Source organism: Callospermophilus lateralis, chromosome 12 (genome assembly GCF_048772815.1).
Source record: "Callospermophilus lateralis isolate mCalLat2 chromosome 12, mCalLat2.hap1, whole genome shotgun sequence".
NCBI lineage: Eukaryota > Metazoa > Chordata > Mammalia > Rodentia > Sciuridae > Callospermophilus > Callospermophilus lateralis.
The window spans coordinates 111,333,579-111,356,827 of NC_135316.1; the positions used below are offsets into that span (position 1 = coordinate 111,333,579).

General features: G+C 46.7%; 1 protein-coding gene across 7 annotated transcripts; it reads right to left on the reverse strand.

Annotated features, from left to right (window-relative positions):
• Positions 1-724: 724 nt before the first annotated feature.
• On the reverse strand, positions 725-23,083 carry Dcun1d2 (defective in cullin neddylation 1 domain containing 2). 7 transcript variants are annotated; one of them, XM_076872154.2, is made up of 8 exons: positions 22,979-23,052; positions 18,593-18,809; positions 16,510-16,578; positions 15,620-15,788; positions 9,981-10,111; positions 4,694-4,776; positions 3,259-3,355; positions 725-2,327 (listed from the first exon to the last, which is right to left on the reverse strand). In XM_076872154.2, exons 1-8 carry the CDS (start codon positions 22,979-22,981, stop codon positions 2,254-2,256), a joined length of 843 nt encoding a protein of 280 aa, XP_076728269.2. In that variant the 5' UTR covers positions 22,982-23,052; the 3' UTR covers positions 725-2,253. The 7 variants fall into 7 exon arrangements, with proteins under 7 accessions (XP_076728269.2, XP_076728271.2, XP_076728272.2 ...); XM_076872156.2 differs by lacking the exon at positions 22,979-23,052 and adding an exon at positions 22,623-22,968; XM_076872157.2 differs by lacking the exon at positions 4,694-4,776 and having other exon boundaries at positions 22,979-23,055.
• Positions 23,084-23,249: the final 166 nt, after the last annotated feature.

Below are 23,249 nucleotides of genomic sequence, written 5' to 3' on the forward strand. Positions count from 1 at the left end.
AAGATTCTGAAATCCAAGTCCTTCAGAACCAGAAGGGACAGTGCCCAGGCTGGGGTGCGGCGTGCTGGGCACACGCCTCACTGCTCAGAAAGGGTGGGAAGCTCTGCTGAGGGAGCTTGGGAATGATTTCCACACCATCTGCCTACGCCACAAGGAGCAAGGGGCAGGGCTCACACATGGCCTGTGTCCACTCAGTTACTTACAGAGCCCCAACTCTGCCAGTCGGGACGGGTAACAACAGAACTCACCTTTTTTTTGTGGTGCTGAGGACTGAGCCAGGGCCTTGTGCATGTGAGGCAAGCTCTCCGCCAACGGAGCCAGATCCCCAACGCCTCACTTCACTTTTGTCCTCAGGAAGCCTGAAAGGTGCACAGTTCTGGAACACACTGTCAGTGTGGGAGAGGGATGGTGCCTGTCCAATACCCAGGGAGGAGCTAGTGCCGCGAGAGGGTCACTTTCAACTCAGCCGTGGCTTCATGTGTTTGGGCCCACAATTCCCATGCCCTCCTGAGTGCTCTTTATTGAGTGTGGGCGGTGACTCCTCAGAAGCCGTGACTGGCATCAGTGACACTGAGGAAGAACTGCAGAGACGGGAGCCGTCTGTCTGGGCCATGGTTACCTACCTGGGTCCGACATCAGGGGGTCAGGGCCCCTGGATAAACAGCAGGGTCCCACCATCTGGTGGCAAGTTATCTACACAACCAAGAAGATCAGAACAACACAGTCGGGAAAAACACTTTATTGCGGTATTTTGAAGTTCTTAGCATCTTTGCAGCGTGCAGGACTCAAAGGTTGACTAATGGAAGCAGCAGAACACAGGTCTTTGAAGTCTGACCAACTTCACTTCAGTATCTATCGACAGCCCCACAGAACTTCAAACTTACACACAGAAGGACTGCGGGCCTCCCTCACTTAGTCACTGAATTCTACAAATTTCTCTGAACAGAACAAGAGTCCGGGCAGTCTAGGGGGGTGCTGTACTGCTTCTTGGGTTTTTATTACAGCCAGAGTTTATTTTATTGAAGAAATGCTGAGTTAGACTTGATTTAGACTTAGAGTTAGACTTTCAGACAGGGCAAGAGAGCCTGAGAAAGGTCACATGGCCCGCCCTGAACAGACCAGCCTCGCCCTCAGGCCTGCGTCCCTGCTGCCCTCTGCAAGGCTTCCACTCTGCAGCACTGGTAGTTGCCCCATTGCAGGGCACATGGTCCCCAGGCTGCGAGGGGCTGCTCCCTAAGGCTGTGGCATGTCCACACAGAAGCTAAACACAGAGCAGGTTCCAGGGGCACCCTGTGCACAGGACATGGAGACGGCCCAGAGAGCCCGGCCAGTCTCTCCATGGCATGCTGCAGGAGGGCAGCAGGGCACACTGTGGCACAAGGTCTTGTAGTGCGTGCTCAGGTCAGCACAGTGCTGTTCAAAGCTCAACAGCAGGAGTGGCCCCCCGGGCCTCTGCACCTCGTGCACCAGTGGCTCTGGGCGTAAACTCAGGCTGCAGCTTGCAAAAGAGATGAGGGTCCAGGTGTGGGCTTTGCTTCCACGTGAGGATGGCTGTAAGAGGGCCAGACCCTGGGCATTGTGGGACTGCAGACAGGTGAAAGGGACAAGAGCATTTGATTTTAAATTTGTAATTCACCACTCAAAAAGGAAAATGGAAAAATGTCTTTTTAAATAAAATATATTAAAAGTACGGAACTTCTCAGGAAGTCGAAATAGCATTGTCAAAAAGACAACAGTCTGATTGCTGCAGTCACGCCAACACACGCCACCACTGCAGACTGCAACGGAGCCTTAAATATAAAATGAGTCTCAGGTAAACATCCTGAGAGAACAAATATCCAAACCAGAGAGACAGCACAACCCCAGGAGGAACAGTGCTGGGTCCCAGGTGAGCTGCATCCTGGCACTGGCCGTCTGACTCACACATAACCACATCCTCCCGGGACAGACAGGGCTCTGTACTGTGATCACAATGTGACGGGGTGCGATTTGGTAACTGCTGGTGTTCACCTTGAACCTGCATCAGACAGCAATCTCCTAAAGCAGCAGCTACAGCAAACGTGCCGACCCCTGCAGCAGCTGTCCTCTGGGGGAGCAGCCCCACGGAGCCCACCCCAGCCATCGTGGCTCTGAGCAGGAGGATGCATTCCAGCTTTGGGATGGCAGGGACAGTGGCTGAGACTGGCAGTGAAGCACACAGCACCACCCGGTGTGCCCTGCAGGGTGTGGGCTGGCTCCGGACCTGCTCCACCTTCAGCTGTGTTTTCCACCCGTGAGCACTGGCCGTGCATACTCCACAAAGTCATCGATGAGGACAGGCCACGCTCCTGGAGAGAAGCAGACACGTCTTTAGAAGTCACCATTAGTGCCACTGCTACACTCAAAGGACTTTTTCCAAAATCCTATTTCAAGAATCCAACTGATCTGCAGTTCACAAAGCTCATGTTTCACCAAATAATTGGCTGAAACCACCTAATTCTTTTGCCAGCAGGCCAGGGTCAGTGAGCCATGGTGTGACATGGCCTGGGCAGTACACTGCTCACTGACTGGGTGCTTCCTTGGTTGGCCTCCAGACAGTTGGGACCAGCCGATTTGGGACAGAAAGATGGACCCGTCTGTGCTCTGCAGGAAGGAGCAGCTGTTTCCGCAGTCGTGGGCACTCTGCCCAGCATGGTACTGCCTCCCTGCCGGCTTCCCAGCCAGGTTCCTCACAAAGGCCCCGCCCCACCCAGCCCAGGGTGCCCAGCAGCCTCTACAGCCCCTGCACCAATGCTGTCCGAGCCGTCGGCCATCTGCATGGACGGTGACCTCCCAGAGCTGAGCTTGTGCAGGCGGCAGCCCTTGATCTCCCACTCGAGCCAAGGACAGGGAGCTGTGCCCATGCCCACAGAGAACACTGCCAGGGGCAGGAAAAGGCCCCAGGGCTCCAGGAAGAGGGTCCCAGAGCAGCCCTGGCCAGCCCAGTGAGCGCAGAGGCAGGTCCTGGAGGGGAGGCCTCTGCCTGGGACTGGCCCCCCCCAGAGTGGCATGCCTAGGCCCAGGAGGAACCCAGGCCCCCGGAATGGGCCGAGGCATGGGGGCATCTACATGCACACAGCCACACAGGCCACCAGAGGTCTCCCTGTCAGCGGCAACAGCAAGCACTCTGTGGGACCCTCAGAGACCAACAGGAAGGGGCCCTCTCTGCCCTCAGCTGTGGAAGGGCTGCCTGTCTGACCAGTGCTGCCCTTCCCTCTGAAGTCCTACAGTGTCTAGTACCTTCTTCATCGTAGTTAGACATATCATCTGCAATCATGTTTCCAAAATCTAGCAGAAGGTTCCAAGTGTCCCGTGGAATTGATCTTTTGTGATGTTCCTAATACATAAGAGGGAAAAAACCCCAGCAGATTAAGGTCCAGAGCTCAACCCTCAGATATCTTAGTGGCCAAGGGTCCTCCATCGATGAAAGATCCTGCTTATCTGACAGGCAAAAAGCACAGTCATGTCTGTCCCAAGGAGAAGCAGCAGTGGTACCTTGCTTAAGCACAGAGAGTCCCCCCCCCACCACCCCAGCCTGTGTTCCAGTATAGACTGGCCTAAAGCAGAAGCAAATGTTTTAAATACTAAAATCCTAAATTCCTGTGCGGTCAAACTGAAGGGCAGCATTTTAATCTCCTGACCTCCTTCCCCACCAACTCAGAGACACTGTGGGACAGCAAGCGAATCATATTCCTATTGATCTCTACGTGTTTATTTTTCTGTGAATTTGCTAGCGCGTGCGGGGACCGGCTGACTCTCTGAAAGTAGGTGTCAGTCTGTATTTCAGAAACACCAAAGCCCCGAGGGCAAACGTGACACCTGTGCCCGCAGCAGGGCTGCCCTGCCTCTCTCGCCAACTATTTCTTCTGCCTTCTTCAGAGGTGCTCCTTCTCCTCAGGGTGGCACTGCCGTCTGCCACACACATGCCCACAGCCGTGAGCAGCTCAGGAGCCGAGCCGGTGCCACGAACCATGACTCAACTACAGCAGTTCCCTACTACTTGTCCTTCTCCATCCAGCTGGGCAGCACACCAGCCCTGCGGCTCTCGGCTGCGCTGTGCTGGCTCTGCTGTATTGAGTCCTCACTTTGTTCTGTGGCTCTGTGGTAAGGTCGGGGGCTTGGGTGTGGGGGTGGTGGGCTCACTGATCCCCCATGGCTGCACACTATGGCCCAGCAGGACACAGTGCCTGTCCCCTGCCCAGCCTCACTTGCTCCTAACAGGCCCAATAAGGCTCCTTGCCCTCCTGAGCACTGCAGAGCATATTTTAAAACCTTCCCAGAACAGACACATGGTGGCTACAACCTCTGCACACTGGGACCTGGTACACAGCTCTGGAGCCCCTGCCAACCGGCAGTGAGCTTGGCCCAGCCCTTTCCTCAAGGATTTGAAGTTTCTTAGGATTAACCGAGTTTTTTTTGGCATGGGGTCCTTGGAGGAGATGGCAGTTCCAGGTCTGCAGAGGTGCACCGCACTCTTCTAGAACCCATCTTGCGGGCTCTCTCCTGGCCTCGGCAGGGTGGAGCAGCACCTCTCCTGAAACCAGAGCCCCTTTGAGCAGGACCTGTCTACCTAGGACCTCCAGGTGGAAGGTGTCAGGTGACTACCATCACACTCAGCCTCAAAGCTGACGCCTCCCCGTAGACTGGCACACCCAGCAGGAAACCCAGCACTTACCAGCAGAAATGTGTTCCAAAGATCTAAAAATTTAAACCTTCCCGATAACACTAATTTCCAATATGCAACAGCCATTTCTAAATCTGGCAAAAAAGAGAAATAGTAGTTAATAAATTCCTATCTCTTTTTCTACTGCATAAGAAATGATACTCACTTGATTGTTAAAATTTGGCAATTTTATCCAAGAGTCACATGAGGCCTAATCTCACTCAATTCAGGAATACAAATGTTCCTGAAAATGACATGTATTTTAATTTTCTGAATCTGAGGAAATTTTTTGAAAAAAGGAATCATACTGGTATTTGGAAATGCAAGTAATCTGTACCCTAATTAGTCAGTTTGGGAGACTTCCATTTCATAGACACCAGTCCTTTGATAGTCCTGACTTGATCTGGTAACTATTAATGAATATCACTTATTGTTTGAAACAGCTGGAAACATCTTATCCAGAAAGAAGGGACCCCAGTCTCCACCAGCCTGCCCCTCTTGCTGCCAACCAAGGCAGTCTTCATGCTTGGGATCACTGGCTGCAAGCACCTTAGCCAGGCACTCCAGCCATTCCGATCGCGCACTCCTGGTCAAGGTTATCAGCACATGTGGGGAAAAATCTTCACTATAGAAGGACGAGTAAAACTCTGGCTGCTTGTCAGTCAAAGCCAAAGCTCTCCTGGAAAGGCAGAGGTCGATCCTTGCCTTCTATGCAAACTCACACTAGGGGTGCCACTTTAGATGCAGCTGAAGAAATGAAGACTGTGCTTCAGGGCTGCAGCACCCAGCATCTCCAAGCTACAGTTTTCCTGTACTCGTGGATTCTCTGTTGAATGGGAATTTTAAATCACTTCTTATGGGTTAGGATTGTGGCTCAGTGGCAGAGCACTTGTCTTGCATGTATGAGGCAATGGACTTGATCCTCAGCACCACATGAAAATAAAATAACATAAAGGTATTGTGTCCATCTACAACTAAAAAAAATTTTTAAAAATCACTTCTTATATGCTTGCCATAGTAAGTATGTAAGGGGTGAAGAAGTTTATTTCTTAAAATGGACCACCTTTCATCGGAATACAGCTTCCCTCTGGTAAGCAATACAAGGACAAGTTATGTTGAAATAGCTTCCTATTGCTGCTCACATGTGTGTCAGGTCATGGAAAGAAGACTGATATATTAAGCTAAAAATTAGTTTAAATGCAAAACTAAATACTTTTCCGAAGACTTTTTTCTAAGTCTGGCTTAGTCCCACTTGACAGAAGCTATCAAGCTGGAACTCTGTGACTTGAGCTCTCCAGGGCTGACCAGTAACACCCGGCGGAGGCGAATACCCAGCTGCAGCCAGCACCAGCAGAGTGTCTTAAGCCTGTGTGCTCAGGTCTCCAGCAACGAGTCTCAACAGAAAGACAGACGGACAGAAAGTTCCGAGTGCTGGGCACGTGAAGGAGCTGTCTGAGCCTTACCTAGGGGACTTGCAGGGTAATGCTAAGATGATTATCTCGTCCTGCTCATAAGCCTACATCCTCACCACTTAGGAAGAACCCTAAGTGAGGTCTATATTCGACTCATCTTAATGATGACAAGCTCTCCCATTGGGAAATGGAGCTGAACCTGGGGAGGAAGAAGACAGAGTTTTATGGCATAAATGTGTGTATCTATATCTATATCTATATCATCTAGTTATTCCTGGGCTCATTTTGGTCCTTCCATATGAAGTCTGTGTTCTGGATGTGTGCAAATCACATGACTAAAACGTAAATGTACGTATTTTCAATATCTAATACTTTTTGTGTAAAAATGTCACACTATACCAATGGATTTGGCTATTTTCAAAAGAAAACAACAAAAGTCAGAGTGGTAGAAGCGAGGCTGCGCTGGGGTGGGAGGTGCTCTGAAGCTGCATCTCCATGGTGGCAGTTTTCCCCCAAACCTCTAAGACGTCTCATCTCCTGACGTCACCGCAGAATCCAGCTTCAGTGCTCAGTCGAGGGCTACATAATGAAGATGACCCACTGTCCAAAAGGGATCTTGGGCCAGACATAAAAATTAGTTCATTATCATGATACCTTCCCCAAAAAGCAAGATTCTCAAAGCCAACTGATTCTAGCTCTAGCCAATGTGAAGCCCTGAGGTTTTAGAGCCACACTGAGGACGTAGCTCCATTGTAGCGCAATCTCCTGGCATGCTGCAGGACCGGGTTAGGTCCCTGGCACCACAGCAGTGAGTCTAACCACTCTATTCACCATAGGCTGACCACCAACTAAGTACAAGGGTTCAGTAATCACCCACAGGAACAACACAGCAGTGAGGTGTGCTGGTGGGCGCCTGCAGCCCCAGAGTTTGGGAGGCCAGGTAGGATGGTCACTGGACCCCAGGAGTTGGAGCCCAGCATGGGAAACACAGCGATGTACACCCAGACTTGAGGGGGGAGCTGAACAAAGCTCTCTGGATGCCAGTGCCCACTGCTGCCCATACCTCTGCTAGGAGGTGTGGGAAACGTGTGCCTATCTCTTTAGGCTGTGTGACTCTTTAGAAGGCAAATGTACAACAATGCACTTTGGAAAAGGCAAACTCATCAAGTTTAGTCTAAGGAAATAAAAAGACAGTCCTTTGTTCTAGTAAAGGAACTATGAATTTGTCTTATCTCATTGGTGGGTCTCTTCTGTGGCTTGCGAGGCTGAACAGAGGCACAGATCTCACACTGCTTCAGGACATTCCTTGCCCTAAGCTGAACATCGCTGAAACATTCACAGAGGAAAAAATATATTTTTTAACTTAATTTTTCTTTTTTTTTTTTTTTTATTGTTGCAGCATTAGGACTAAACCCAGGGCCTTATGCACACCAGGCAAGCACTCTACCACTGAGCTATATCCCTGGCTTGAATTCCCCAACTTCAAATTAGGGAACTGCTTTAGGCTGCGACTTACCACCTTGTGGAAGGTGGCAGTGTTGCATGGAGATCATGTGCCTATGCAGCCCCTCCCTCCTGCAGCCCCTGAGCTGTAAGAGGGCTGGGGAGACTCCTAAAGAAAGCCAGATCCAGAAGGGTTCCTGGGTGCTTCCAGCAGCCCAGCCACCAGCTGAGATGACCTGGGGGAACAGAAGGGTTGCCCTGCCAAGTCCTGCCTGAACCCCTGACCCTAAAGATCAGGTGCTGCAAAAAACGCTGAACACCAAAAGCCACGAAGTTCCAGGTGGTCTGGTCTGCAGAGGTACAGGCCAGAAGTGGGTTTGCAGCAAGAGTGAGACCTGCTCCTGGAAGCTCCCAGTGCTGAGGCTGCGGCAGGGGACCCTGCAGGGCCTAGAGGAAAGTTCTTCTACTGCTCTACATCTGAAGTTAACCTGGTGCCAAAAGACAGACACCCTCTCAAAGCACAATCCCTACACATGGAAGGCAAATGGAGTGCTGACCCTGTCAGGACTTTTCACTTCAACACTGAACAGATGAATCTCCTGGAATCAAAACGTAGATTATCTATTGCTAACAAGTTTGATTATCCTAATGTTATACTGAAGATTCTGAAGAGAAGAGAACAGAAAAATACTTTTTGATCATTCATTAAAAATTCAAGGTGTTCTTCCCTGACAACCATTTAATGCTAAAGAACAGATGTTATTTAAAAACTTGGATCAGACTGCTGCTTGCATCTTTTTTTTTTTTTTTTTTTTGGTACTGGGAACTGAATTCAGAGGTGTTCTACCATGGAGCTGTAGCCCCAGCCTTTTTTATTTTTGAGACAGGGCCTTGCTAACCTGCTGAGGCTGGCCTTGAACTTGTGATCCTCCTGCTAAGCCTCCCAAGTTGCTGGGACCATGGGCTGTGTGCTGGCTGATAAACTAATGGTCATTTTGAAAATCGAAGTGGACAAATCTCTAGGAAATAAACTGCTCAAAGCAAAGCATTATCTAAACGCTCTGTTTGAGAAAAAATAATGGGAAGATCAAAGGATTTTGAAGGCAGACTGGAATGGCTGCCCAACCCTGTGTATGTATTTCAAACCACTGAACTGTGCTCTTAAACTTCTCTGGATCCTCACAGAAACAGCAACAGCAGCCAGACAGCAAAACCAGACCCTCAGGTGACATCTCCAGTAAATCTAGATGCGAGGAGGTACCATCAGGAACCCAAACCCACAGGTGACATCTGCAATAAATCTTGAAGAAAGGAGCCCAGACAGGAAACTTAAGACCCAGCACCCCAACATTAAAAGCAGGCAGCTAACACTGGGAGACACAGCAGAAGAGGAAGGCCATCCTGGCCACAGGTCCAGGAGAGCTGCCTGGGTCTGCAGCTGGGTTTCAGGAGACGGCCGCAGCAGGGAGACAGGCAGGACTGCCAGCATCCTCCCTGCACAGGCTTGCGGGAAATCAGGATGGAAAACCAAATGTTGGTGGCACTTTTCTACCTCTGGGAGTTTTAAGCCACTTTCCAGTTTCTTATGTAATTTTAGTCATCTTATGATATTGCTTTTATTTACAGGAGTTTTTCCTCAAACTACACTTTCTAATAAGCCTGTTTATCCTTATTTAAAAGACCACATATAACTCCACCAACAAACATGTGAGATTTGAAATTAACTAAACAAGGTCTATTACATGCACGAGGCAACCAATCTATCAGCATAGATAGATTTTTAGAAAGAGGTAAGGCAGAAATAACTATGCTTAGGTGCAAAACAAAACAAGTAAATCAAATTCTCAAACTAAAACAAATTTTTTTGTTTGTTCTGGTATTAGGATTGAACCTGGAGTGCTTAACACTGGGCCACACCTTTAGCCCTTTTTATTTATTTTTGAGACATGGTTGCTGAGGCTGGCTTTGAACTTGTGATCCTCCTGCCTAAGCTTCCCAAACTGCTGGGATTTCAGGTGTGTGCTACTACGCCCAGCTCAAATTGAAAATTTAAGTTGAAAACATCCTGGATGCACTGCCTACAAAACACAAGCAGCCACACGACTGTAAAAGGAAGAACGAGGTGCATTTCCATGCACAGAACTGGCTCCAAGCAGGTCAGCTCCAGCTCCCCAGAACTGCCTGGTTAGCCTCACCTGGCCACTCTCAAGGAGAGGACACAGAATACCTGTAACTCAGTTGATACCTCAGAATTTAGATAGTTAAACGGAGAAGATAAGATGGAGACACTGCTGGTTGAGGTTTTCAGGTGCGTGATGAACGAGGTGAGAGAACCAGAGCAGGACGGTAGCAGCATGGCTGACTGCACCGAGACCCCGCTGACACAGCCAGTCCTCCCACGCAGACCAGGCACTCTCGGGGCGCCACCCGGGGCTCCTACTCACCTAGGCCCTTTTGCCCAGGGTTCTTAGCGAAGGTGAAGGTAAACTGGTAGAAGTCCTTGAACTTCACGGAGTCCTGCAGCTCTTGCTCTAGGCTGGGCAGAAGGGCTTTGAGCTTCTCGGTGCTGTCACACCTGTGACGAGAGACTTGTCACCTATGGCAGAAGACCATTCCACAGGAGCTTGCCCCAGCTTCCCTCTTGACTGGGGTGGCCAGGGCCCAGTTCTATGACTAGTGTGGGTGGGGCTGGGTGCACGGCTTCTCTCCCCGAGAACTCAAGTGCGGTGGGCTTACTGTGGTGATGGTGCACAACTCTGCACATACCAAGGGAACCCACTGAGGACTCCGTGGTGAGGCACCTGGCCTCTCAGCCACGCTGGAGCGAAGCAGTCTATCCCTACACCTCTGACCACACGCTGAGGCCAAGGCCCCAAGGGTGGCAGAGGCAAGGTGCAAAGTCCCTGTGCCCACGAACACGAGATGGGCCACCCTGCCAGCTGGGCTACTGCTGCCTCTAAGCAGCCACCATGAATGAGCCTCATTCCCTCCTTCAATATTGAGTGTAGCAGGTGCCCTTCAAATAGCTAGGTACTCTAAAAACTATTCCAGAATTAAACATACCATGTTGTGTTGAATTTTCCTCCAAAAAGTAAAGTATCTTTATAAATACTAACTGATCTGGGCTGGGATGCATCTCATAAGTACTTGCAAGCAAATATGAGGCCCTGAGTTTGGATTCCAGTACCTCAAAAGAGGGGGGTAAAAACCTCAGTAAAAATAACAGACTCTTGGTCTGGGGTTGTGGCTCAGCGGTAGAGTGCTCGCCTTGCATGTGCAAGACCCTGGGCTCGGTCCTCAGCACCACATAAAAATAAATAGGTGAAATAAAGGTACTATAACTAAAAAATATTAAAAAATAAGTAAATAAAAAAATTAAAAGACTCTTTCTTATATCAGCTGCACAGCAAGGAACAGAATGGTGCTCCACTTCACGTACCCCTTACTCCCGTGCAGCAGAGTGGAAGAAACTGGAGAGAGCCTTGGAGCACCAGCACCACCTGCAGCAGGATGCCCTGGCCCTCAGCCCTGGTCCCTGGCCCTCGGTCTCCCTCCACCACTTCCACCATCTCGAGCAGCACGTGCTGCACAGGAGCCTGGGGTCACCGTGAGCCTGCGAGGTCTGTTCTTGCGGTGAGTGAGCCACTGCCGATTTCCTCTTGCCATGCAGAACTCGGTCACGCAGTGCTGTTCTGAGCCTGCAGCTGCTTCCCTTTTAGTTGTGCCAAGAGTTCCAGCACAGGTGTGCTCGGGTTGGCATATGCCGAGAGGGTACGGGCCCACAGGGGCTGTGTACCTCTCCCGAGGTCAGAATGACACCAGAGCTGGGTCCACTCCCACCCTGCACCTGTGCCTTTCTCTACCAGGCCACCTGTTGGGTTCTATCTCACTGAGGCTTTGCCTGTACCTCCCCAGGAACAAGACCGGCTTCCTGTGCTTTCACTGGCCACGTGGGACCCTCTCTGGTGAAGCACTGATTCAAACTGCTTATTCTGCAAGAGATTCTTCACTATTCGTAGGAATTCCTGAGAGACACAGGTGTTTGTCAGCTGTTTTAAAAGAACTCTCCCAGAATGCCTGCTGCCTGCTTGCTTTTCCTATGGCTCACACTACAAGATTCACAAAACACGTGTGTGTGTGTGTGTGTGTGTACATACATATAATTTTTTTGTTTTTTGGTACTGGGGACTGAACTCAAGAGTGCTTTACCACTGAGCCACATCCCAGACCTTTACTTTTTATTTTGAGACAAGGTCTCACTAAGTGGCTTGAACTTGTGATCCTCCTGCCTCAAGTTTCCCAAGTCGCTGGGATTACAGCTTGTCCACTGTGCCTGGCCCTAGATTCTTATTTTTAGTGTGGATACTCCATCAGTCTTTTCCTTTATAGTGATTTTTTTTCCCTTTGGTAGGGGTGACATGTTTTAAAACTTCCTAGTCATAACTGTGACTTGTGCTGGGCATTCAAATGAATTGGGCCTCACACTAGAGCAGGGGCTCTACCACGGGGTTATATGCTCAGCCCAGATGATCTTCTACGTTTTCTAGAACTTTCTGCATTTGCCTTTAGCACTGAGATCTACAATCTTAAAACCCACTTTCATATAATAGATATAATACTTACTCAAGATTAGCTTTTTTCCTTAAACCAACCAATTCTCCCAGGACACACAGGGGTGTGCCACCAATGCCTGGCAGTATTTCGTACTTTTTTGATGATACTGAAAATAACATACATTTTAAAAATTCACTTGTTTCGTAGTATTTGGTCCCACACATCCTTAGATTTCTTTTTTAATATATACTTTTTTAAGTTGTAGGTGGACACGTACCTTTATTTTATTTTTATGTGGTGCTGAGGATTGAACCCAGTGCTCACATGTGCCAGGCAGGCGCTCCACCACTGAGCTGCAGTCCCAGCCCCCATCTTTACATTGATCCTGTGTCTGTCCCTGTCTCAGGGGAGCAGCGGCTTATGAGGCAGTAAGTACACTGTCTGTCCTAAGATTTACTGAGGCATTCATCTGTTTCTTTTTGGTCAAGGTCAGTCCAATCACGAGGGGACGCTCAGCTCCACAGGACATCACATACACTGAGGTCATCTTTCTTTCCTTCTGTTGCTAATGGCTATGTCACAAGTCTCCCACTCCTGGGGGACAGCAAGCCTTGCCATGATGCATCACCCTACCTTTCTGGCTGCTGATTTGTCTCGGGGCTGATTTAGGATTTCTGCATCTTATGTTCCTCTTATAAACCTCCTGGGTCTTGTGCATGAACCTGGCTATAATTCCCTATTACCAGAACTTCCTTCTTAGATTTTGTTTTTCAGGCTGTGTTGGCCTCAAAACAAATCAGAGACTGCTTCCATTATTCTGTCTGGAAGAAACTGATCACATTGTTCTTTATTATTTTATTTATTTATATGCAGTGCTGAGAATTGAACCCAGTGCCTCACACATGCTGGGCAAGCGCTCCACCACTGAGCCACAACCCCAGCCCCACATTGTACTTTTAAAAAGAATCTATTTTGCATATACTGTTAAATTTATTGGTATGAAATTGTTCATAATAAATCTATTTCTTGATGTCTATAGGATCCACAGTGGTGCCCCTTTTCATTTTGTATTGGTCATTGTTATTTACAGTTTCTAAAAAGTTTTTTCAAATAACATGCTTCTGGTTTTACACACCTTTTATACCCACAACTTCTTTTTTTTTCACTCTTTTCTTTTTTTGGTACTGGGGGTAGAACCCAGAGCTTTGCTAATGCTAGGCAAGTGCACCATCACTGAGCTACATACCCAGACCTCTCAACTTTTAAATTACTTTTTCTACTTCTGCTTATTTTAAAAAATTAATGCTTTATTCTACATCCTTTTGAGTTTAATTTCCTGCTCTTCTACTTTTGTTGACCCTGGAGGTGGAACCCAGGGCCTTGAGCGTGCCAGGCAAGCTCTACCACTGAGTCGCACCCTAGTCTTCTTTTTCTACTACCTAATATGGACATTTTTGCATAACGATTGTCAGCCATTCTCCTTTCTCAAACATACATTTAAGAAGCTGAATCCCACAAGCGTTTTTTTGGGGGTGGGGGTGGGGTAGGGTGCCAGGGATTGAACTTAGGGGTACTCGACCACTGAGCCACACCTCCAGCCCTATTTGTATTTTATTTAGTGACAGGGTCTCTCTGAGTTGCTTAGCACCTCATTTTTGCTGAGGCTGGCTTTGAACTCAAGATCTTCCTGTCTCAGCCTCCTGAGCCACTGGGATTGCAGGTGTGCACCAGCATGCCTGGCCCACAAGCTTTTGTAGCAATATTTTCTTCATCAATCATTTTCTAATTTCTACTGTAACTTATTTTTCAAACCAAGGGTTATTAGAAGTGTGCAATATTTGCGCATATTTCAACCCAGTCATCTTCTTAGTAACCCTAGTTTAGCTGCCTACAGTGAGAACACGTACCTCTGTATCATCTTAATCCTCTACAATTTGTCTTAACTTTATGCTTATGCTGGATTTTTATGAATGTTCTATTTCCTGGAAAACGTAGGGAGCACTCATCAGCATCACAGGCACTATGATAAACATGCTCCCTAGGACGCTGTGTTGTCCAGTCTTTTGTTTCTTTACTGATTTTTCACTGGTTCAATTCATCAGTTATTAGGATGTGTGTGGGAATTCCTCACTTTGTATCTTCCTCTTTGTAGTTGTTTATTTTTGCTTTATTGAGCAAGTCCAGAAAAACATGAAGGCTTTTGCTTTCCTAGTGAAGTGAACCTTTCATCATTATGAAATGTCCTTCTTCATCTTCAGAGCTGCCTTATTTTAACATCAACAGTGACACAGTTTCAATGTCTGCAGGACACATCAACTGCTGACCTTCCCTACTGAACCATGCCCTGTGTTTTAGTTGTGTCTATAATTAACAACATGTGTCAGTTGATTCAACGGAATTTCTAAAATTTTTTGTTTTAAATAATTGTTATTTAGAAATCATATGTATTTATTCTCCTACTATTTGTGCGTAATTAGTAGTCAATATCTTCTCCTATGCGTTTATTTTCTTCTTTTGCAGTGCTGTGGACAGAACTCAGGGCCTTGCAGGTGCTGGAAAGTGCTACATTCAGCCTTGTGCCTAACGCCCTTTTTAATTTTTACTAGTATCTTTGTACAAGTAGCGGTTAACTTGCATGAGACCAGTTCCTCAGCATCTTCCTATATGGCTCGTGCTTTCTGACTTCTCTAAGAACACATTTGATTCAATGTTTCTTTATCCAGCATTGTACCCGAAAATGGGGATGGCTCACTGAGTTCCAAAGGGCCAGGAGTACAAAGAAACCAGCTGCAGAACCACTGTCAGAGGGAGCTCTTTGTTGGTTCTGCACAATCACCAAGAACGGGGTGAGCATCATTAGGAGGAAAGGCTTGTGGAGTTCACTGGCCAAACAGACGGCCATATCAACGCAAAGCGTCAGTTTGGTGGAAACACGGGCAAGGATTTTTACTTGGGAAATATAACAAGCAAAAAGCAAAGTGAGACTTTTACAAATAAGAATTATGTATTTAATATAATAAGTGTAATACATTATATAACATATAATAGCGTGAAATAGATTGGCTGGAAAAAAACTCTACTATTGACTGTCAATTTAAATTTGGAAGGGAATAAAAAAGAAAATGAGTTATTAAAGGGGTAATGTGAATAAAAATAATAAATAAAACTTGAAACTGGAATTCAAAAGGCTTGTGTAGTTGTATAAGATATTTATAGAATATGTAAAGAAAATGCACAGATATATAATTAGAAGTCCCCCGACCCCACCAGGGATTCAACCCAGGGGCGCTTAACCACTGAGCCACATCTCCAGTCCTTTTTATTTTTATTTTAAGTTGCTTAGGGTCTTGCTGAGTTGGTGAGGCTGGCTTTGAACTTACAGTCCTCCTGCCTCAGCCTCCCAAGCTGCTGGGGTTATAGGCATGTGCCACTGTGCTCAGTCTAAAATTATAATTTATAAGTTGAAAACTACTAACGTGGAAAGTATGTTCCCTTCTATAGAAGCTTAAACTAAGAACGGTTTACCTACCCCAGCTCGGTCATGCCGTCCATGAACTCCTTCCTGCTGAATTCGCACTGAGTGGCAGCCCTGAACTTCCATGCTATGACCAGAACGCTGATGCTGGTGGGGTCCAGCCTCAGGTCGTCACAGAATTGCTGAATCCCATCGATCCCGATTCTGTCTCCATCTTGCGGGTCTGTAGTTAAAGTCAATGGGGTTAGGGTCACAACACCTGGTTGCATAACTCCGGCAAGTAAACCTCAGACACACACCAATGGACTAGCTTTCTACTACCTATGAAAGAAACAGTGGGCAACATGTAACGGCTTACCCAGAAACCAGTCCTATCTTTAAAATCTAGATTTGCTTGCTTCTAACAGTGCTATGGGATTGAATCCAGTACCTCGGACATACAAGGCAAGCTCTGTGCTGCTGAGCGGCATCCTCGTTTGGTTTCTGGGTTTTATCATTCAGGAGTAAGTTTAAGGAGTGGTTGCTCAGGAGCAGAGTGCTGGCCTAACGTGCAGAAGGCCCTGGTTTGAGCGGGAGCACCACCACCACAAAAAAAGAAGAAGGAAAAAAAAAAAAAAGACTGGGATGTAGACCCAAGGTAGAGAAGCTGTCTGGTGTGCACAAGGCTCTGTTTCATTCCTGGCACTGCACAGCAATTCAATTTCCCTAAAGTAAGATAAAAATTCAAGTTTACAGAATTTGGTTTCCTTGAAGACAAACTGCTACAAAAAATATTGCAGTGATAAGGGGTTTCGAATGCTTGGAATTTTTATCACAACTCCATCAAAGTAAAAAAGAATGATTGATCAAAATTTTCTCTTTAAGTCATTTCATTTGCTAATTCTAACGCTACTAAACAATTACTTTCCAAAGTCATTTAGATTTAGAGATACTGTGGCACACACCTGTAATACCTTGGGAGCTGAGGCAGGAGGATTGCAAGTTTGAGACCAGCCTCAGCAACTTAGCCAAACCTGTCACGAAATAAAAAATAAAAAGGGCTGGGGATGTAGCTCAGTGGTAAAGTACTCTGGGTTAAATCCTCAGTATTTAAAAAAAATTTTTTTTTTAGTTGTAGTTGGATACTATACCTTTATTTTATTTATTTTTTAATGTGATGCTGAGGATTGAACCCAGTTAGGGCCTGACACACTGGGCGAGCACGCTACTGCTGAGCCACAACCCCAGTCCCTAAACCCTCAGTATTAAAAAAAATCACATAAAAAAATTTGGCTTATGCATCTACACTTAACAGCATGGAAATTCAGGCCCCCCCTACTTCTGCTTTAGAAATAAAATTAAGAAATTTAGCATCTGTCTATGAGAAAATCAAAACAGTAAAGTACACTGAAACAGCCCAGCAAGACCTCACTATACTGAGCCCTTTGATTTCAGAAGGATCATGTATGTCATCACATATCATCAGAACGTGTGTGTGGATTCTACTGGTACAGAGATACAAATAAAAAATCTAGAGCTTCTTTGTTCAAATAAAACTCAGATGTGTTGAACTTTTCTTCTCTTTCATATGTAATTTAACTCTGGTCATTTAAGTACTAGACATCACATTTTTTAAATATGTTGTTTCTAAAGAAAAATTAACATAAATTATATAAACAAAACCAGAAATCCTTCTAACTGTATCTTCTCACACAGAGAAACCAAACTCAGCTTTGGCAGTGTGACAAAGGTTCTGTATTCTCTATTTCCATTCTATCTCCTGACATTACACCTCTGCAGGTCAAAGAAAATCCCACTCTCACCAAACTAGCCATCCTGGTCAACTTCATGAGGTTCTCCTTCATTTGTATACATTAGCTGTTACATTAGTACACAGTCTTTGAATTATATATTTAGAACTCAAAAGGATGTAACGTATTTGAATTATATATTTGAATTAAATATTTAGAATCCAAAAGGATGTAACTTAGAAGACTAGCCTGCATGAACAGAATCAAGTAATGATGAAGGGATGAAGCTTAATAAATAAATTTCACTGAAGTATTTCTTCAAAGACAGCTCTATTTGAATAATTATAAAATTGTGCAAAGGGTATGACTTACAGAATTAGCTAAAAAACTTTAAAGTACACTAAACAGTTTTCACTTTTTGAGAACTATGATAATTACAAATCTGGTGTTTTTCATTTTTGACCATATAGTAGGTTTCTGAACAGTTTTTTTTTTTTTAAAGAATACAATTTTCAATCCATTTGCCCAACAGAGGGGGAACAAGGAGACAATATCTTTGAAAATAACAAATAAGAAAGTAAAAAACAAGAAAATTTTTCTATTGGGCGAACATTTGCTTAACTGAAAGTCTTTTTCTTTCTTTTTTTTTTTTTTTTTAAAAAAAAAAGACTTAACCTTCAAAAACTACTAGGAAAAAAAGCAGTCCGTCAAGTGAATTGTCTCTGCTTCATTTGATACAAAATCTCCCGACCACCAGGGGCGTGGGTCTGTTCATGCTCTCACACACACTCACTTTCATGGCATGGCTGCACTTTGATAAACAAAGTCACATTCTAGGCTCTTCAATTAAAACAAGTCATCCCCCATGTCCACATGGAGCTGTCTCACTGAGAGCGTCCCCACAAGTGACAGCGTGGCACGAGGGCGCCCCCGGGTCTCACTCTTCAGTAGTGCTCTGCCACAGATGTTTCAGTCAAGATAAATGCTGGCAAAGACCCCTGTGCTATCAGGTGTGGCCACAGGCAGACTCCAGGCCAGGACACTGAGCAGGGATGCTTCCCATGACCACTAGGGTTACATCCCTGCAGAGAACACGCTGCGGCTGCAGGTCACACCAGGCCAGCTTTCCAATGCCCCCCTTTCCCCTTTATTGAGAAAGGGGTTCTGGAGCTCAATGTGAGGAGGAGCAGCAGCTTGGAGCTCTGTGGTCCTTGGCACCCGAGGTCCCAGGAACAGTGTTCCCTCTGCTTGCTAGGGATGGCCTCTGGTCTGGCTCTGCTGCCACGTCATCCCTTACCTTTGTACCTGCCATACAGCTGCTCCAGCTTCCTCTGGTCCACAGCGTCCCGCATGGACTCCCTGTGGAACACGTCTGGGGTTTGGAAGAAGCTGGCTGTGGCCTCGTCTAGCTTCCACTCACTTTGCGTTAGGCAGTAGATGGCAGTTCTCTCACCAGCCTGAGTACACGCCATAAACTGGCGGACCTTGTCCTTCTGAGTCGACTTAAGCTTATGCTTTGGGATGCAAAAGAAGCAGGAGAGCCAATGAAGCCTCTCTAGGGTTTGTGTAGGCCTCTACTTCTAATGCCTGCTTTTTAATGGGACTCAACTTCACTTCAGAGTTACAGGACACCAGAGTCTTGTTCATCAGTTAAAAAGACTCCACAGACTTCTGAAAACTGGAACGACAGCATCTATAGAGCAACAGATATGCCAAGTCCAGTCCTCAACAAACTGTGAGAATCAGCCTTTTACAGAAAATACATTTTGATCACTACCTGGTTCCCCTTACACAAGTACAACAGTCCCCCGCTTGAAAATCTCGGCACGAGCTCTCGGCAAGTCTAGCCCTCTGAAGACGAGGTAGGACCTGACTTCAGGGCAGGGTCCATCTGCAGGGGCTTTGCTTCTATTGAGCCCAAGTGCTACTGAACAGGAGGGGCCAGCAGTTTGAAATATTGAGCTTTCCAGTTTAAAAACAACTACAGTAATGAAAACATGCACACATAAAATAATTATCACATCAGCAGCATAAAAAGTTTGTTGTGACGAAATGAAAGTGATGACACTGGTCACAACATGTCCTCATGTGTGAGACAGAAACAGGGCAGGGCAGGAGGGCAGGCAAAACCAGCCAGCTGCAAGGGAACTGCGCTATCTATAGTCCATGATGAAACAGCAGACACAGGGTGAAGTCTCTGCTCTAAGGTCACCTGGTGAAACAACACCATGCAGAGCAACTGCTAACTTGGGCAAATTGAAGCAATCATGGCGAGCTACTAGGGGCTGATTCTTTTTTTTTTTTTTTAATATTTTTTATTTTTTGGTGTAGATGGACACAACACAATGCACTTTTTTTTTCTTCTCACTTTTATGTGGTGCTGAGGATTGAACCCAATACAAGGGGAAAAACTTTACTTACAAGGATCGTATTCAATCTCATTCAAATAAAGATGAGAATTTATAGAAACAGAATAAATGATAGCCTACAGGAAGATGTAAACGGATGACAGATGGAGATGAAAAAACAGAAGCATGAGAAGAGCCAGGCTGTGACTGGCATGAGGCCCTGTGTACCACAAGCAGAGCTGAGTATGGGAGGAAGCAGGCTCCCCGCACGCAGGTGCCACAGCAGAGAGAATAGGTCAGTCAGGATAATGTCTTTTTAATCAACGTAAGAACCCACAGTGAGTTCTTACTGATCCTAGCGGTATCACTGATCCTAGTCTCGAACCTGAGGAAAATGGCTCGGCCCGATTCCTCACCATCATGCCAAGAATAAGCATCAGAGGAAGCTGCAGAGGTTTCTAAGGCAACCCAAGCATGCTGGTAGCAGAACACCAGCACAATTCAGCAGGCGTCAGTGCAGCCAGACACACACAGCTGCTCCACAGGTTTTGGGCGCAAGACCTTTCCTGGATCTTACAATGTCCAAACTATTTCCCAAGAATTCAAAGCTGTCACTAGACAACCTCACGCTCATCTTAAGAGTGTGCAGGAGAGGCCTCCAGGCTGCCTGAGCTGTGATATCACAATAGGCTAAATGAAAAAGATTCAAGAACTTCTTTCCTATGATACCAGATATTAAAATTATCTGCTGGGGCTGTGGTTGTAGCTCAGTGGTAGAGCACTTGCCTAGCATGTGTGACACACTGGGTTCAATCTTCAGCACCATAAAATAAATAAAATAAAATAAATAAAAATAAGTAAAATACAGATATTGTGTTCATCTACAACTAAGAAATTTTTAAAAATCTGCAAAAATGAAATGTAAAAAAGTAATGTGCTTGCAATTATTAATCTTCACATATTTAAAAACTTATTTTAATTCCTGATGCAGTGAACATCAATGTCCATTAACCACATAAACAAAAGCTCTTTGGGTCCCCAATCATTCTTAAAAATGTAGGGCTGGGGCCATATGAATCTCTTGTGGTTCTGCCACTGCAGGGGGAAGCAGACAGTGGGAACGGTTTATACACAAGTGGGTATGGCTGCTGGCCTTGACATTTCACTTATAAAAACAGGCAGCTAGCTTGTGACTGCTGAACGCGATCTAAATTCTAGAGTGATACATGGGACGTATATACATATACTATACGTTATTTCCCAAAACAGTTCTTGAAAAGAATAGACAAAGAATTCAAGGTTATATTCTCTAGTAAGATCAATCTAGTTAAATCAGGGAAGAGTTCACATGTCATGAGAGCCAGCTGACAAGTGATAAAGTCAGCATCTTTTTATGAGGATGGTTAAGGATGGACACGACCAAGAGTTGCTTCAAAAACTAACACAAGACACACATGCAATCAGAAAAAGTCCCTCCTGAGCAACAGCCATAGCTCCTTTATTATGGAAGAGCCAATCAACACCATCCTGGTCATAAAACAAAATTCAGTCCATCCATATAACGGAATGTTATTTAGTCATAAAGGAACAAATGGCATATGTCACAGTATGGATGAACCTCAAAAGCAATATGCTGAGCAAAAGCCAGACCCAAAAGGCTACATGTCACATGATTCCATTTACAGGAAATGTTCAGAATAGGCAAATCTATAGAAACAGAAGGCAGATTAGAGGGTGCCAGGGGTTGGCAGGGAGGAGTTGGCAATGCTAGCTCATGAACAGGGTTTCCCTGGGAGTGATGAAAATGTTCTGAGACTTCATAGAGGTGGTGGTGGCAGAATACTGAATGTTCTAAACACTGACCTGCACACCTCAAAATAGCTAATTTTATGTCACGTGAATTCTACTTCAAAAAAATGTCAACATAACAGCTAGGCCTCCAAGACCAATGAGCAGAGTCACACACCCCAGGTGGCTGTGTCATTTGACCAGCATTACAGCACTGATGGCTCCACACCAAGAAAACATGGGTGAGGCCTGGTGACGCACGCCTGTGATCCCAGCAGCTCCTGAGGCTGAGACAAGAGGATCTCGAGTTCAAAGCCAGCCTCAGCAAAAGTGAGGCATGAAGCAACTCAGTGAGACCCTGTCTCTAAATAAAACACAAAATAGGCTGGGGATGTGGCTCAGTGGTCAAGTGCCCCTGAGTTTAATCCCCCATCCCTGAAAGAAAACACAGACATCTGGAAGAGGGGATGATGTCTGACTCTGAGCTAGACTCCTGAGGATCACTTTTGGAGCCCTCCCCAGGGTGACCACACAGCTATGTCCATAGAGAATCACTTCTGGAGCCCTCCCCGGCATGACAACAGTGCTACATTCACTGAAGAGAACATGCTTTGCAGATGCAGGTGAATATATCTAGGCCATTCCACGTGGTTTTGAAACTTTTCACGTTAATCACAGAAGTAACTTAGGGACAACCCAACTTTGGACTTCAAGGGGTAACAAGGTGCTAGTTTGGCATGAGCAGCAGCAGCCATGAGGGAATAGCAAGGGGCATGTCAACAAAACTGCAAGATTTGATGTTTCCCACACCGGTTTCTCTATAAAATAACAGCAATTGAAACAATGATCAACAGTTACATTGAAGGATTGCATGCACTTCATATCCAAAAGTAACTAGGAGATCCAGGTTCCACCGGTAGAAAAGGGAAAGTAAGGTTCATAAACTAAGGGATGCCTCCATTTAGACAGATGCAAATCAATGCAAGGTTAATCAAGGTCCACAAACTGGCAGGACCAAGGCCCAGGCATTAGTGCTGATGACTTTCACCGATGCTTTCCAGGTCATGGAAATCAAAGCAGGGGGAAGGGAGTTTCCTATGTCTTTTTAGTTTATTCTGCTAAAATGTACACAATTCTTGACATAAAATCTGGACAGTCCAGGGGAAAGAAACATCAAATAAAACCTCTAACCTGCTAAACCCTCAACGCTCTACGAGTGACCTTGTGAGGAGCCCGGCCCCAAGGACACCACGCGAGACGTAACAAAGCATCGCAGAACATCCTTGCAGACAGGCTCAGGAGCACCTCCCTTCTCAGGGCCAACCTACACCGGCGGCCCAGGGAGCCGCCCTGTCTCGGGGCCACAGAGCCCGCCACCGCGCAGTCCGACCCCCGCCTGCCTTCTCGGCGACCCGGGCCCAACGCCGTCTTCGTCCCCCGTGCTATGGGGCCAGCGGCGTCCTCTCGGGACCCTGTGGGCCCGCTGCCATCGCTCGCCCCCGGCCGGTCTCCGCCCGGGCCGACGGAGCTCGACGCCCAACACCTACCATGCTCGCAGGCGCCGCAGCCCAGCCGGCCCTTGGCTCAGGCGCGTGCTGTCCCGCCCCCGCCGGCCCTCTGCGCAGGCGCATCCCGCCTCGCCGACCGCCGGCTCTCTGCGCAGGCGCACGCCTCGAGCTGCACCTGGGGCGTTCTCCCTCCTCCCAGCTTCCGGCTTGCACGGCGTCGCCCCCTCTGTGCAAGCGGTTCTGCCGCTCCTCCTTCGGAGGCCACCACCGACCTGCAGCTCTTAGGCCTCGAGCCCACTGGGAGGAGGAG